At 37.1% G+C, this 16,303-nt stretch overlaps 1 protein-coding gene across 1 annotated transcript in view; it reads right to left on the bottom strand.

Moving 5' to 3' along the window:
• Positions 1-16,303, bottom strand: part of DPYD (dihydropyrimidine dehydrogenase) — a 339,118-nt gene that overhangs the window by 156,405 nt on the left and 166,410 nt on the right. Inside the window, exons 12-13 of the mRNA XM_053950943.1 lie at positions 13,342-13,526; positions 5,815-6,030 (exon numbers count right to left, since the gene is read on the bottom strand). Coding sequence (XP_053806918.1) covers positions 5,815-6,030; positions 13,342-13,526 — 401 coding nt within the window. The remainder of the gene's footprint in view (positions 1-5,814; positions 6,031-13,341; positions 13,527-16,303) is intronic.

The following is a 16,303-nucleotide window of genomic DNA, read 5'->3' on the forward strand; positions in this document are numbered from 1 at the left end:
TTAAAAGATAATAATTACATTCCATAGCACTTCTCTAGCATAGCCTTTTACCTCTCCTGTTAAACGTTGCTGATTTTGTGCACTGATCTAAAAATACAAAAATTATGAAACAGTAAAGACTGTATTTCTTATTAATATTCTTTCAGAAATATTGAACAAAATGAAGGACATAGCTCCTAAGAATATGAAAACCAATAATAATAATTTTAAAACTTGTAAAACAAGAAAATAATTTAACTTGACAGGGTTGTGTGCTAAGGAATCCCATAAAGTGCTCATTTTTCTGTTCAAAAATGTAGTTAATAAAAGTTGTCTAATGCCGTTTAGTAGAAAGGCAAGCAGTCCCTTTTATATTTGACATTAACAATCTGATCATTTGTCTCCCCAAAGAAAGCCCATACAGCTTTCATACAGACCACACAATAAAGAATAGTAATATTTCTGTTTACTGAGATATCAACTGGCATTTCGTTGCAAGTCAATGGTCTATCTTTGCTACAGCATACTAGACCTCAATCTGGCATCTACAAATGTCAAGAGTATAAAAAAAAATTATAGGATGGAAATCAAAAGCATGTTCTAAATTCCTAAAAACCAAACAAAGTTCACCTAGACATATTTGCTGCAGAAATCAGTACAATATTCAGCTGTCAATCTTGAAAAACAATGAGGGAGCGATGCTGTCAGTAGGACAGGATAATAACATTTCAAGCAGATGTTCAGGCGGGGCTCTAATTCTCACTGAACTCCCTTGGTAAGCATTTAATTTCTTTATCATATGCAAGCTAGGCAAATTGTACTTCATCAAAACTGTATTGTGAAATATTAATATTTCATATTATAGCAAAACTCCATAGAATAACCTTTGTCATATTAAGAACATCAGAATTTCAAATGTCATGGTTCTGCATTTTAATGCATCTTAAATAGCTTTTTGGCTTGGCACCATAAATTATAACTAGTTTAATCTAAATTACTATGCTGTAATATCATACAAAAATATACATTTTGTAATACAGATTCACTTCTGTGAAATACTAATGTTATGGAAAACAATGCATCATTGTACTATGATTTTTTACCACCTTCAATTATGAAGCGAGGTGCACACAGTGCAAATGTACAGAGAGCAAACTAGCTGAATATGTATATTGCAATAATAGCACATAGAAATGCAATATATACTGGGAAAATTAATTAATTCTCTGCCAGCAATCATTTTTTTATTTAGAAATGGTTCTGAAAATGTATTGTAAATTCTACATCTGTAAACTGCATAAACATATATTACAGCTAGAAAGTTTCCTCCGCTATGGTTTCGTTCAGATTTAATCTAGTTTTAATTGTAGCTTTGTTTTTAAAATCATCCACACAACTTGCTCCATATGTAATGAATAAAAATTAAAGATTAAAAATGAAGTTAGTCTGCATGTTGATTTCTGCTGGCTCTCATAATAAAGGCAACTGTTTCTGCATTATTGAAAGCGACAGCATCACAAATCAATGCATGTCACAACAAAATAAAGACAGATGTATCTGATTAATCAGAATTAAATTTTAGAAGTGAAGGAAGCATCTAAAAATCAAAGCAAACATTTCTGCTAACCTAGTTGTTTTTTCATCTTTCTAAACAGCCCATACAATGCAGTGAGAGAACTGCATTGAACAAAGCCTGAATTCAGCCGATAAAACCCTAATTTCTGCTATAAACTCCTCACCATGGTAGTGAATATGGCACAGGGATGTACACACCTCATATAACCTTTGACTTATTTTGATACTATGTTTATACAAACTTTCTGATTACAGGTTTTAATACAAATCTTGTGTTCTAAACAATACTCACTAATAAATTCTTAGTAAATAAACCAGCTCACTATAACACTTCTCCTAAAACCCTCCCACTCACAGTTATGTGTCTAATTAATGCAGTATGTGTCATTCTGCGTGTAGTTTTCTGTTCATCTAAGCTCTAAAAGAGGTAATAATTGGTATCCATTTATTGTGGACTATATGATATGCAGCTCCCCCATTTTCCTTCAATACCTTGCAAACAGAATTTACAAATAACGTTGCTGCATACAGTTATCTGAACAAGACAGAAATACTATTTGAACCAACAGAGCAATGAGCTATTGATCCTGCAGTCAAAAAGGGAAGGCATGAATGTAGAAAAATGTGTGTGAAGAGACACTTCTATTCTGCTACCATTTGTCTTTCCTACTGATTGTCCATTTCAAAAGCAGTTATTCCCTTTTTTGGAAGAAATCAAATCTAGTTGATATTAATGCAGATGTGCAAAGATGTTTAATTTAATAAATAAAATTCTACAAGTCACCATCTCCCTCCCAGATACCATCAGACACACACAAGTACAATCCCCTGTGATTAATATTTACTCTACACTATAATATCCAGCACCTTCTGAAGTATGTAGAGCGCAGTATATTTCAAAGTATAAATACCCTGAAGGAATTTCAGCTATCTCTTACATTAGCTTTTTTGTAGGTTTCAACAATAGTACAGTAGTATGTAAGAACAAACTTTGCTGAATCACTCCCAGTTGAAATGCTTACCCTAAAAAGAGAAAATGCTACAAAGGTTGTCATGAAAGGTACGTGGGTGTTTAAAAAGGGAGTGAGCACGGCACCACTCAGTGCGCTCTGTGCTAACTCCCTCTGGGCAGCACATGAAGCTTTCAAGGTGGGGCCAAGACACATCAGGATTAGAAATACTAGGGGAGTAAATCATGGTCCAGAGGCTGAACTCCAGCACTGTTACTCAACAGCTCCTCTGTACAAGGTAGTACATGGGCTGCAGGGATCCCTGGCCTTGTGTTTTAGAAGAGCTATCTGTGCTAGATGATGGAAGAGAGAAAAGGAGAAGTAGCTCATATAATAATGAAATAAATCCTGTGTCTTATGAGAATCACAGCTCTTCACCTGAATCCTTTTTATCTCTATCCTTGAATCCCCTTCTTCCAAGATTTATCATGCTTTTCTCTCCGACCTTATTCCATCACACCGTAGTTAATGGATGGAAATTTGTGATTGGGCTGTATATGCTTTTCACCATTTGTGATTGGGCTATATATGCTTTTCACCACCATTTGTGATTGGGTATATCTTTTCAGTTCATTCATATTTAGCCTGCAATTGTCCCTTTCGCTGAAGTGCCAAAGGATGCCCATGGTAAACTGGGAATTCGCTGGTTTCCCCTATCAGTGTCTGAACACAGTGGCAAATTCAGTCATTGGTACTGGAAAAGGGAGAATTTCTGCTGCTAAGTTCCCCATGGCAGCATAGGCAGGTTATGCTTGGCAAATCAGAATGAAGCCCATCAGTTAAGTCTTAGCAAGACAGATAAAATGAGGAGACAAGAGCACAGAATCCTACTTGCACCACATACAATCAAGGCTGAAGTGGAAAATCTTCAGCTGTCAAAAACTGTGTCTAGCAAACTCTCTCCCTTCCCAGAAGCTCTTCCACTCTTGGGAACTGTTCTGTCTGGGGAGCTGCTCCCCCTCCTCCCACCAACTCCACAGGCTTAGATCAGGAAATCTTTGCTCTTGATCCTGCTGTGTAGTTTGCTTTGACTAGCTGACAGGGCAGGACAGCTCAGTCTGAAATCCCCACCGTTGGAACCACAGATCAAGAGAGCATTCTGCTCCCTGCTGAAAACTGTACAAGATTTATGTCTACATAATCAGAAGCTAAATTAGCAAAAAAAAATCAGCATATTATGGCAACTCTCTACCAACCACTTGTTCTAGCATTAAGTCAACAAGAGCAGTCTTTCCATAATACTCAGTTAATATAAGAACTGCGGTACCCTAGTGAGCTTTTCTTCCCATTTGAAATAGTTATTTTTGAAGTATTAAGTACCATGTTACTCTGATAAATAAAAGCAATTTTGCTTCTACAGCACCTCTCAGCCAAGCGTCTCAAATCATGCCACAAATACACCTGTGAGAAATGCAGTACTAGGAAGAACACAGTAACAGAAAAACTAGGCAACACTTGTACGGAACACAGTTCTACTAGACACAACATAATTCAATATCAGAATATTAGAAGGAAGCTTAAGCAGAAATAACAATCACTGAACTAGAATTCACTAGTTAACACTTTTCTGAACTTACTAACTTAAATAATACCTGCAATATCTTATTGCAACAAATACTTTAAAAAAAACTTGAAAGATCTTCATCTGAGTCACACCTCCAGAGCATGGCATCCAGTGGAACACTTTGCAGTCGCCATTTCAGAAATGACTCAAGAGTCTGCTGCTTAGTATAGCACCAACATCACTTCCTACAACATGTATGTCTTTCCTCCTGAACTCCCACCCAAGCTGGAACTCAGCCTGTGTCTGTTTAGCTCTCAAGATGCACAATAATCAACGTGCAGTCTGGCAGAACTGCCAGCATACCAGCAATAAAACTGATAAAAAAATAAATCTCAGTACTTGCTATGGGTTGGCTGTAGTCTAGGCACCGAATAATTACAACTGATGGTATATTCTACATGTAAATCAGTTGCAAACATACTTGAATGATATTTATGTGCTAAAAAGTGTTTTAATAAGAAGTGAAGTAGATTGGAATCTCCACATCTCCAATCCAGATAAACACTTACTTCCTCAGGGCTACCTCAGGTGTAAGAGACAGCAGACAGCCTGACATATTCTACAGTATTCTGCAGCAATACAGCATTTTGTCCTTAGACCTTCCCCATACTAGACAGGCACCCACTATAGTTAATTCACCTATGGTACTTACCCATGCAAAGGTGGAAGAGAAACAAATCCACCTTCTCTGTTCTGCTCCATCCATCAGTACCCTTGTATATCCCCCCTCTGAACCAAGATTAAAAGGCCCTTGTATCCAAATTAAATTCAAAAGCTTTCTTCAGCCCACACTGCTGTATGTTACTGGTTAACAATACATTGCTATTACTCACACTGTTACTCAGGCCTGTGTTAAAGGATTCATCTTTTCTTCCTCTCTCCACAAGTCAAACCATATCTATATCTCAGCTCAAAACCTGTTTCTTTACTCTGTGATCTGTTTATCAAAGCTGTTATTTCCTTTATTCTCTAAACTCCTTGCTCAGTCTCACTTCATTATTTTGAATGTAGCAAGAAGAAGTTGCAATTCTCCTGAATTCAAGCAAGCAATTACACACTTAAAACTACACAAAATGCTTTTTTTAAGGTGCCACACTGAGCCATAGGCTTCAAGACTTAATTCTAACTCCTTCCTCCTCCACTACATGTTACTGAAGGTTGATATCACTGTGCTCCTCTCTCCGTAGGCTTGGTTTTATGCTGCCTCCATCTTTCTCTTCCACTTCCCACCCAGCCTCCCCCTTGCAGCCACATGATCACATTGCAACTGCACCTCCAGTTCAATGGCTTATCTTGGCAGCCTCTGGCACAGAATCCGCCTTTCATGAGTTATGTGACAAAGCTGTTACTCATTCTCTTTACATTCTGATCCTTCACAGAAAACATTTTCACTGCAGTATTTTAAAAAAACAGTTTTTTTCACTTAATCGCTGACTAATATTAGAAGTTGGGGCAATATAAGGGAAGAATGTAACAACAAACAGAACCAGAAATTGTGTCACTGCACTGTGGAAAGCTCACAGACTAGCTGAACTACACAATGCATCATAACCATTCCCTGCTATTTTATGCTAGTTGGATATAACAGAACTACTCCTCAAAGATTCAGATTTTTCAATTATACAAAGATATGGTCACATGCAAAATACACATGAAATATTAAAAAACATTAAAATATTTCCTCACCTTATCCAGGGAGAATGTTTTAGTGACAGCAAAGCCCCATCCAGCTTCAAATGCTCTTCGAATCATTGAAGAACTAGTAGTAGGGGTTGCACTGGCAAGGCCAAAAGGATTTGGAAACTTCAGTCCAGCCATTTCTACACTGATATCCACTAAATCTATAGGAGTATAAAAGAGAGGTAGTTCTGGAACTGTAGAAACTGCAACACCATATAAGGACTGTAAAACAAACAAACAAACAACAACACTAAACCACTGAATATTTTTTTCTGACCAATTTTTATGCAATTTATTATTACTCCTGATAAGGGAATAATTAATATATAATAACCCAAAGTTTAGGTACTCTATTTTGTGTTCAGATTTGCAAATCAGCAAAACATGCAAACACTCACCTATGAAACATCAGCCCAAACAATCTTCATGTTGAAATACTGAAATAATATGCTATGCTGGAAATAACACTGACAGTAACAAAAATAATGAAGAAGAAGTTACTTTACATCCTGTACTGATAAGCCTGGTTCTGTCCAAAGGTTTGTTCAGCCTTTCTGAGGAGCCATCTCTATTCCCTACAGCAGTCAGTAACAGTGAGATTGAAAAAATCCAGGGTATGCAGACAGACCCTTTCTAGTTCTCTTCTCAGGTGCCAATCTATAAAAAGTATAAGAAATTGTGAAAAATGAGAGAAAGCATCATGTGGAGGATCACTCAGCCCTAACTCTATATATTCTGAACCTCTGAAGCTTTTTCTCTCACTTTGAAAGATTTTTATACAGCCTACACAATGGCATACCTATGCAAAACTAATGTTTAGTTTATATTTAATTGTAGTAGTATGAATATTCTTCAAGACTGAAAAAAGTTAGTGTCTGATTGCCATCAAAAACATCATACAAATTATGGCTGTGCCACCACAGTCACTTCTGTTTTCATTTGAAAGAGTCTTCTCTGAAGAGTCAGTGAAAAGTATTCAATATATATGTTGTATCTAATAATATAAAAATTGCAGAGAGAAAAGCTATTTCCATGTATGGATACTGAACAGCATCCTGATCGGCCTGCGGTGGGTAGAATTTAAATCTTTGTTCACTCAAATGGCTGACTCAATAAAATCACAAAGAAACAAAGCAGAAACTTCTAACACAGAAGCCCTGCACTGTCTGTGCTCCTAGTAAGTCACAGCTAAGAGCACAGCAGTTTCTTCTGTCTTTAAAAAGAAGACTTTTTTCAACAGGACAAAAAGAACCAATACTTGAAGTTTGGAGAAGACTTTCTGTAGCAGACAAAAAACCTCAGCTACTCAGGAATTGCTGCCTTTTGGGTTTTTGATTTTTATTTTTTTTTTTAGGAACTTATTTAATCAATTTTTACCTGTGAAAACTAAAAAAGTGCAGATGGGATGAGGAGTTTTTTGTCTTTTTTGTGCCTTTTATTTCCTAGGCTGGTTTAAACCTGAGAGTTCGTGCCTGTTTTGCTTTGGGAGTATGTGGATTCCCCTCACACTATTCTAATGCCTGATCTTTGAATCTTCAGACAAAGAGGATACATTTTGGGGCCAAATTTTCTGATGGTTTAAAAGCAGTGGAATTGTCCTAGCCTGAATGATATGAACCTGATAGGTCCCTAATAGTGGACATTTTGAGAAAAGCAAATTTCTAAAGATCCCTAACACTTGGAACCAAACTCGCTTCAGTATCATGACCTCTCTCAGCTGGAGGCCAGTGCAGTTATACTTCATAAAAAGCCAAATATGCTCCATTTCTTCCTTCCTGAGTGCTCACTGCTTCCTCCATGTCATACCCCACAGGGCTATTTTTCTACACCAGGGGAACCTGAGTTCTTCCAAAACCAAACAGCCTGGCATTCTACATCTCAAAAGATTTTGTTCACTGGCAAATTAAAAAAAAAAAAAAAAAAAAAAAAAAGAGGAAAAAATGAATGAAAGTTTTGTCTTTTTATCTTTTTTTTTTACTTTGAGTTTGATTTCATCCTTTTATTTATTTTTTTATTTCTTAACTAATATTTCAACTGTAAAATGTTGTTTGCAATGACAAACCAGAAAATCCTGGATCACACAATTCAAATTAAAGCATTTTTAAAATACTAGCACTTTTTGTCTCCTACATATCTGAAAGTGACAAAATCTGCTGATTTCAAAATCAGCGGAAATCAACACTGATATACTGAACTCTTACAATAAACTCTTGGATTTTCATTCTTGCAGAATGACATCAAAGAAAGACCTAAGGAAAATTGTTTGGTCAACTCCACTCTTTGCGCAAGTGTGAGCAGTAAATCCAATTTCCTACTTTGAATTAATTTGCTATTCAGAATTGTTCAAATGTTCTCTGCGAATACATTTCAGTCTGAGGATTGATCACAAACAATTTCACAGCTTGCACAACTGTAAGTATCATTTGCTATAGACAAATGGGCAGAGACTGCTGAATATGAAGCTGAAGTTCCATTGTACGGTTTCTTTGCCCAAGCAGGACAATTAAATCTCTAAAAGCTGTTCTCACCTAAAATGAAGGCTGCTTGAAAGTGATTCTTAGGGACCTTTCTGTGGTAAAATAGAAAATACATCCTATACAAGACAAAAACCCAAAAAAAAGCACCAAAGCAGTGAAAGACTTTTGAAGCACATGGTTGAAAATAACCCATGTAGGAAATGTAGGAATAAGCTTTGCCTCCTGCATGCCATCATTCAAACCAGTCTAAAGCCACTTCCCAAACTATACATAAGGGATAATTTCTCCAGCCTTACTTCCCTTCCAAAGAGCAGAACCACAAAGAATTCCACCCACATGCACTCAGGCCCCGCAATATGTGCCTAATGGTTTGTCAAGGATGAACTGACCCAAGCAGAGGTGGCAGGGAGAGAAATACGAAAGATTTTAATGGAATACACCAAGTATCTAAAAACACACAGGGGCAGGATGCAGCTGAAGGTTCAGTAGTCAGTGGCAATACATCTTTGGATATTTATCTTCCTCCTTCCTATCACTTCCTTTTTTCTCTATTTTTTTGGTGTTTTTTTCCTTTCAGCACAATGCTTATAAAATAATTATACTTTATAAGCCTTGATGCATTGTTTTCTACAAAGCAAAAATTCTGGCAAATAAAAGTGGTATATAGCTTCTTGAAAGTGAAATCATCGTTATAATGAAGGATTTCCCTGACATTGCACAAACAAATAGGAAAAGAAAGCCTGCAGGCAAGAGTTTATTTATAACTCTTCTCTTGATTTTCAGAAGTAGAGGACAAAAAGTGCGGTCCATTCTTCCTCTTAATTTGATACCAACCAGCTGAGCTACCAATATTGCAGGTACTTGTTGCAATCATGACAATTTTTTGGAGACCAGAACAGGGTGGTGAAAAATCCCCAGCACATTGCAAGCAGTGGGTCTACTTCACCCTAAACAGGGTAAAGGATTGGCCTGAAGGCAAAAGCACACGAGCTGCAGTGCGGGGCTGAGAGACAGGAACTCAGCCTTAGACCTGATGCAATTTTTGACATTAATTTCCTTTAGATGGAGAAAATTCCTAACCAGAGTGATATGGTCTAACTACATTTTCTGGCCTTTAACAAAGATGGACTGTGAAAGCAAGTAGTTGTATTGCTGTTATTTTTCACAGAGAGCCTTCTCCACAAGTCCTAGTGCCTGGAAGAGCATTCCTGAATGCTTCCATCTTACTCTGGCTTTCTCCATTTTGAAGTCTGATCTTAAAACATGTCTTTTCTCCCTTGCTTCTGCTAGCCTCTCTCCATTAATTAACTTTGTGGTAAATATGTTTATATTATTTCATACAATATCTGAATGGTTGTGGTTGGGAGGACATGTGGGGACTATCTTGTACAGCATCCTTGCTACAGCAGGTTTGCTCAGGGCTCTGTCCACTTTGACAGAGATTTTCTAAGCTCCTTTCTGGCTTTCTCTTTCTTTAAAAGACATATTGCTTATTCAGGGGCAAGCAACTAAATTAGGAGGCTTCCTGAACCTGCCTTTAATTCACCTTTTTTGTTAATGGTGCTTTATTGCTGCCTGCTAGTGTTTCATATGTTTTTCTAGATAAACAAAGGAACATTCATTTTTTTTCTGCAGTTATCCTGAAAAGAAACAGACAACATAACTAATGGCTTCAAATTCAAGCTTCCTGGGAACCTCTCAATTCTGGTATTGATTATGAAATAATGCATATTCATGCATGCTCAAGGAACATATGAGAATGGTCGATCTTGATAAAGAATCAACACTATACCCTTCAGAGACAAAGGCCATATATTTTCTGACAGCATAGGTAAAGAAAAAATAGAAAATATACAATCGCGGTTCAAAATAACACTGTGATGTGCTCAAAATTTACCTTGAATAATGTCTTAGTGAAGTGCAATTTATATCAGTTGGGATCTAGGCCTCTATTCTCTAAATGTATCATGTACATTTCAGTCTAGGAAAAATATAAAAGAAACTTCCACAGTGGAAAGTTACAGTAAAGAAGAAAATAGATTTAAATAAATGAAAACTTACTGTGATTTATGAAAAAAAGTGACTTTTAAAGAGGGATTTCAGTGAGAAGATGGCAGCTTTACTGTCATATATGGGAAAATAGCTCACAGGTAAGTGTATGAATAGAGCAGAAGCGAAGCATTAGGACTGGCACAGTCATCCAAGATGAAAATACTGGAACTGTCTTTGCTCTCAAGACAGGCATAGAAAATTAAAAGTTAGTCCTGCAATAATTGTGAGTTACCCTGAATATTAAACTATTATACTATTAAATCCATTCACAGATCAAAAAGAAATGAATGGTAACTGAGGACTAGAAGAGAACAGCAGCCTGTATTGCTTCTGCACAGGATCATAAAGTCACCGTTGGACAAAAGTGAAGGCTTACAACCCCCAAACTAAATAAATCACTAAGATTATTTAATTGAAATTTTTATGTAATTCATGGAATAACAAAAGAAGGTTGAATTGTGAGAAAATGTGAGTAGTAGAAAGTTGCATGACTTGGGCTGATTCTGTCTGGCTCTCTAAAGACTTGCAAGGAATGGTTCTAGGAAGACTGACTGTATTTTCTAACAGGTTCTACTACAGCTATCCTTAGTTAGGCTTTGACCGGTCATGTTTATGGAAACTAACCTGACACAGCTGCAGGCAACAATTTTTGAGCTGAACCTATGCCTCATATAGTGGGAGGAATATGTTAAGAGGCAGGAGATATTTAGGCAACTAATGATGGAAAGTTTCCAGCATAAGAGCAGCCAAAAAGCTTCTGTAAATAACTCTCAGTATTGAACATAAGGCATTTCTGCTGAAGAGTCCTGGAGTCTGGATCTCACGCCTGACTTGACCACGTGCCAGAGCTTGCAGTGACTGGAGTTTCAGGGCACATATCAGCCCCATCTGTTCGCTTAGCCTTTTGCCTGGAGTAGGTTGGGATACAAGCAGCGTGCTGTTCAAACCCTGCATTCTGCAAGTAGTCAGGATGGTGGGTTTGAGTTACACTCTTTGACATTGTCTTGGACTAGTTGAGAAATCCTATGGAATAGTTTTATTTTGATGAAGACAGACTGCATCATTTATAGATCCTGGTGCTGAGACAGTCAGTGATCTTGGAAATGGCTACCTACTCCTTAACTGAAACATAGACAGTATCAATGCATTTATTTAAAATTTAATGTGTACTTGATTCAGACATTCGGGATATTTGCCTGCTTTAGAATCTCACAGCAGAAAGTAAGGTGGTGTGCAAGGGTATTTTTTCATTTGCTTTTGGAAGTTTCCAGAATACAGCTCAGCTGTGAACGGAGTGCACGCGCACACAACGGGCACAAAGGCAGGCACACGTGCACACACCTGTCCCTATAAACGGCAGGGTAATACAATCCTTCTCCTATCCTTTTCTAAACAACTTCTTCAAAAACAAACTCCTCCAGTCACTAAAATTTCTACCAGCTCCAAACACTGGTGAAGTAAATTGCCAAATTACAGCATTTTGCACCACAGCAACCAGATTTTACAAGGGCTGCACATCCAAATAAATGCCCTTGGGCAACCCATTCATCTAACAGCTGGAAAGGTGACACTTGACATTTGGAAACTTTCCTGTGAAGATTGCTGTAAGGCTTTCCCATTAGCTTCCTGGTGAGACTGTAAGGTTGAATAAGCTGCCTTGAAACCTGCAAAGGGTAACAGAAATGCTCTAATATCACAAGTCTGCTTGATTTAAAATTCTAATTCTCAAGCCATGACTATTCAGATTTTTTTCCAAAGTATTAAATACATTCCAGAGGGGAAAAAATAAAAAAAAAAGCTTTGTGGAGGAAGCAACATGCTAAGGGAGGGTTGCCTGTATTTCTAAGAGGTTGAATAAGGAGACAAAAAGGAAGAGATCCTTTCTCTCCTCTACCACAGTTACCAAAATCACTGTGCATTGAGAAATTAAGCAAGCAGGTCAGGGATTAAAGATATTTCACACTCAGCATTTTCATAGGGTCTAAGAAGGCAGGACACAAACAGTGCTTTAGAACAAGTGCGAAAAAATATGCACAGATACTAACAACAAGCTTTCAGTTGAAGTATTTTTAGGAAGTGAAATCAGACCCCAACAGCATGAAATTGCACAAACATGCAATCAGAGAGGCTTTGAGCAGATGGATGGGGGAGAAAGACATTGAGCTGTTACAGTCCCAACTTCAGTTGTTCAAATCTCTTTATGTGGGAGAATGAATCATGTATCATGTCTCTTAAAAGTTCCCTGGACTACGAACACACTTTTTGTCAGTTGGTTCTCCAGGCTATGTCTCTGTCTCAGGAGGTTTCTATTCAGCTCCTCTAGACTTTGTGCTCATCTGCTAGAAAAATTAGGGCAGAGTCAGCAACATGCAAGGAGAACCAAAGGGAGACATGCGGTTACCAGGTTTTTCAAGTTTGTACGTATTACATTTCTCAGGTAAATTCTCCTTTGCATGATTTGCCTCTGTGCATTTAATGTTTAGTTTCTGTCAAGCTCTTGTATCCAGTTTATCAGTCCCATCAGAGCAAGTTTGGGTTCCAGTGTAGATAACCTGAGCATTCTGTAAACTATAAGTAAACTAAAAATGTCTTCCCCAGGTAACAACATTGGCAGTAGTTAATTTTTACTTTGTGCACTACTGGAAGACTTTATTTTTTAATACTTAGGTGCTCACTCCTTTTCCCCAATTACCCAATTAGGGCTTCTGCTCGCAGTGCCTGTTGTGCAGGGAGGCTTACTACCCTTGAGTGGAATTCAGAGCTGGGGCCAAGAAAATGTTGCTTGAATTTTAGTGTTAAGAAAATGTAAGAAAGCTGAGTTCATCTACCCAAACTCTAATATGGGATCCAAGATGAATGAATATGTAATGTTCTAATCACCAGATAATCTAGGTATTATTTCTTAAAATTTGCATAATGAATCACAACCAAAATGAAAATATTTCTTGAAGCATCTAAAAGCAGGTCGAGCTGGGAAAGATAAAAATGCTTTTGAAGAAGTTACCTGGATGTATCTGTGCATGTACCAGGAAGCTTGCTTGCCATCATTCACAGATTCCACTGTAGTGTTGGCAAGACCACCAACGTCACCCCCTGCAAACACCCAGGGCTCACTTGTCTGCATCGTTTCTGGGTCTATTTCAGGGAGACCCCACCTGTTAAACTTGATAGGTGCCATGGCCTCTCTGACTGTAATTAAATAAATGACAAATACGTTAATAAAAGAAAGAAAAAACTGTTGCTAAAATCTGTCAAATATATGCTGATAACAATAAGAAAATTTCATGTTGAGGAAGATATCTCTCAATAAAGCCAAAGTCATCTTGACTTAATATTCAAACTCAGAACATCCTGGAAGAAAGGCTCACTTCAAAATTTGTTATACATATTAAGAATAAAACCATAAAACCACAATCAAAATTAAATGGTTAGAAAAAGACAGTGTATTTTGTATCTTTTCACTACAATTCCTGAATTTTGTTAGAGCATGTATTAAGAGATCTTAATCTTTTTCATGCTGCTAGAAAACAGCACATATAGTCATTTTACACATGAAATATTATTGTCCTCCAAGTAATGTAGATTTGAAAATAAAAAAAAAATTATACTGCATGGCATTATATAATGTCATTAAATACAGAAGAATATTCTATTAATATTTTAATGCTCAGAAGAACATTCTATTAATATATTTTAAATTACTATATTCACAAGGCATTTCAAAGTAACTTCATTAAGAGAATAATCTTTTCAATAAATAGTTTTAGCAAATTTTGATGGCATCCATCAAAATAGGGGGGGCTATATAGCTTTGTCTGCAGTAACTGAACACGCTGCAATAAAATGCAGTTTAAAATTGCAATGTCCCTCAGGGACATACCACTGGCAGATGCAGATTGCCAAGGTCAATTAAACTGATGTAGTTGTACTGTCATAAATGTAAAAGAGAAACCTGCCAGTTTAAGATGAAGACTTCTCCAACACAAAGGGCAAAGTCATGGTATTGTCCCAGCACACACCTCAGTACAGAGCAAGCTTCAAACACAGCTTTCCCACACATCACAGTGATGGGATTTTCACCCAAGGCTCTGTGTCTCCTTTCACCTCCAAATTATATATTAGAAGTGTATTTCAAAGTGGAGGATATGTATAATCAGGGGCAAAAGAATTAAACAGGAAACAAGGCGCAAACATTGTCACCTATTTATCCCACCTACACTCTCCTCCTCAACCTTGGCATTTACAAACAGATCCAGAGAACTCAAATTCAAAGGATTTTTTGCAACTTGTTCAGAAGCCTGAGTCAGAGAAGACAGTTCTAAGCTGAAAGCCTGAAGCAGATTTTCTACCAGAAGTATTTAATCTATCTGCAAGACCTATTGCCTGCACAGTCTCTCCTACCTGGCATATACATGTGGCTTAAGTTGACAAAAATAATATTTGGGTAGCAACAAACTCAAAAACTTAAGAAATTACTTCCTGTAAAAATATCTAAATTACTGAAAGATCACACAGAACATAACCTTCAGACTGAGACATTTTTCATCTGGAAAATAAAGGGTCTGGTTTGTTTGGGTTTGGGCTTTTTCTGTTTGTGTGTTTTTTTTTTTTAAAGGAAAGAGTTGGCTGATAGCAGTTTTATCAAAAATCCTTCAGAAATCAATACATTAACTTCCTCTTTGTGCCTCAGACTGTCTGTACTTCAAGAAAGCTTTTGATCATCTTATATTTGTCATATATAGGATAACTTATTGCATGCAGTGGTACCATCTCAGCTTGTGGTCTAGACGGCTCTCACAAGTTAAATATGTACAGGCTTGTAAAAACATGCTTTGAAAAAAACAGAGGAAAACTTGGTACTGCAGGATTTGGTAGTGGGGATTTAATAGATGGCTTCTGTCTGAGACAGGACTGAACCACAGTAAATGTGTCTGAGAACAACATGCTGTCGAAAATGTAGTTTTTCAAAAGTAATTATGTAAAACTGGGAGTTCTGACTACTTATTTCATCTTGTGGAAAAATAGGGTATTACTTCTGTTATCCTGTATCTATTACATTTCTCAAATCTCTTTGAATTGCTTTGTTCTAGAATAGCTGTCTGGACATAATTATACCAAAAGCTTTTTGAGAGTGAAGAATGCCCAACATATCTTCATCAGAAACATCTCTCCAGGCCTGAGGATTTGTCTGCCTGGTCAGTATTTTTAAAATCGAGAAAGATCATTTCCCTGGTGGCAAGGTTGACGTGGTATCCAACTGCGATTTATTTCTTTGTTATAATCTCCAAGATTTAGGTTATATAAAAAAAGGGCACGGTTCAAAAGCATTTTATATAAGAGCTCCTAAAATCCTCACAATTTGGATCTGACACCTGGTGCAGCTGGGAGGCTGAAGGGAGCACCTCCCAGACCTCCTGCACAAATCAGGGGAGAACTTTTGTCTTCAGAAAGCAAAGTCTCTTCTCTGCCCTTGCAAGGGTGAGAGAGAGCCCAAGAGCCAAATGTGAGCTTGAACTATTGGTTCTCTGAATTGGTGTTTGACACTGAACAACAAGCAAACCAGATATTTAGTGTTTGGTGCAAGATTTGGGACAGAGGTAAAGAGTACCTTTAAAAACCTTCACCCTCTCAGTTTCAGTCTTCAAAGTTTAAAACAAACATATCTTTTCTCTTGAAAATTCAAACTACAGTCCTGTGTTTGTGCTGCAATCTCCTCCCCAGCCTAGTGAGATATTATATATAATTTGAAAAGATCCTTCTGGATGAAAGATAACACACAATTTAATTATTCTACTGCTATCAAGTGATGCTAACACAAATAACACCAAACAAAAGGACAGTGCTGAATATATTTTCCATATTCGCTATATTCACAGAGCAAACAAACAGAAATGGAAACACAGCAGCAAATTACAGCATTTGCAAAAACAATATTAAAATATAAGTGAATACAGAAAAAATATTTT

The sequence above is a fragment of the Vidua chalybeata genome, chromosome 9, assembly GCF_026979565.1.
Source record: "Vidua chalybeata isolate OUT-0048 chromosome 9, bVidCha1 merged haplotype, whole genome shotgun sequence".
Lineage (NCBI taxonomy): Eukaryota > Metazoa > Chordata > Aves > Passeriformes > Viduidae > Vidua > Vidua chalybeata.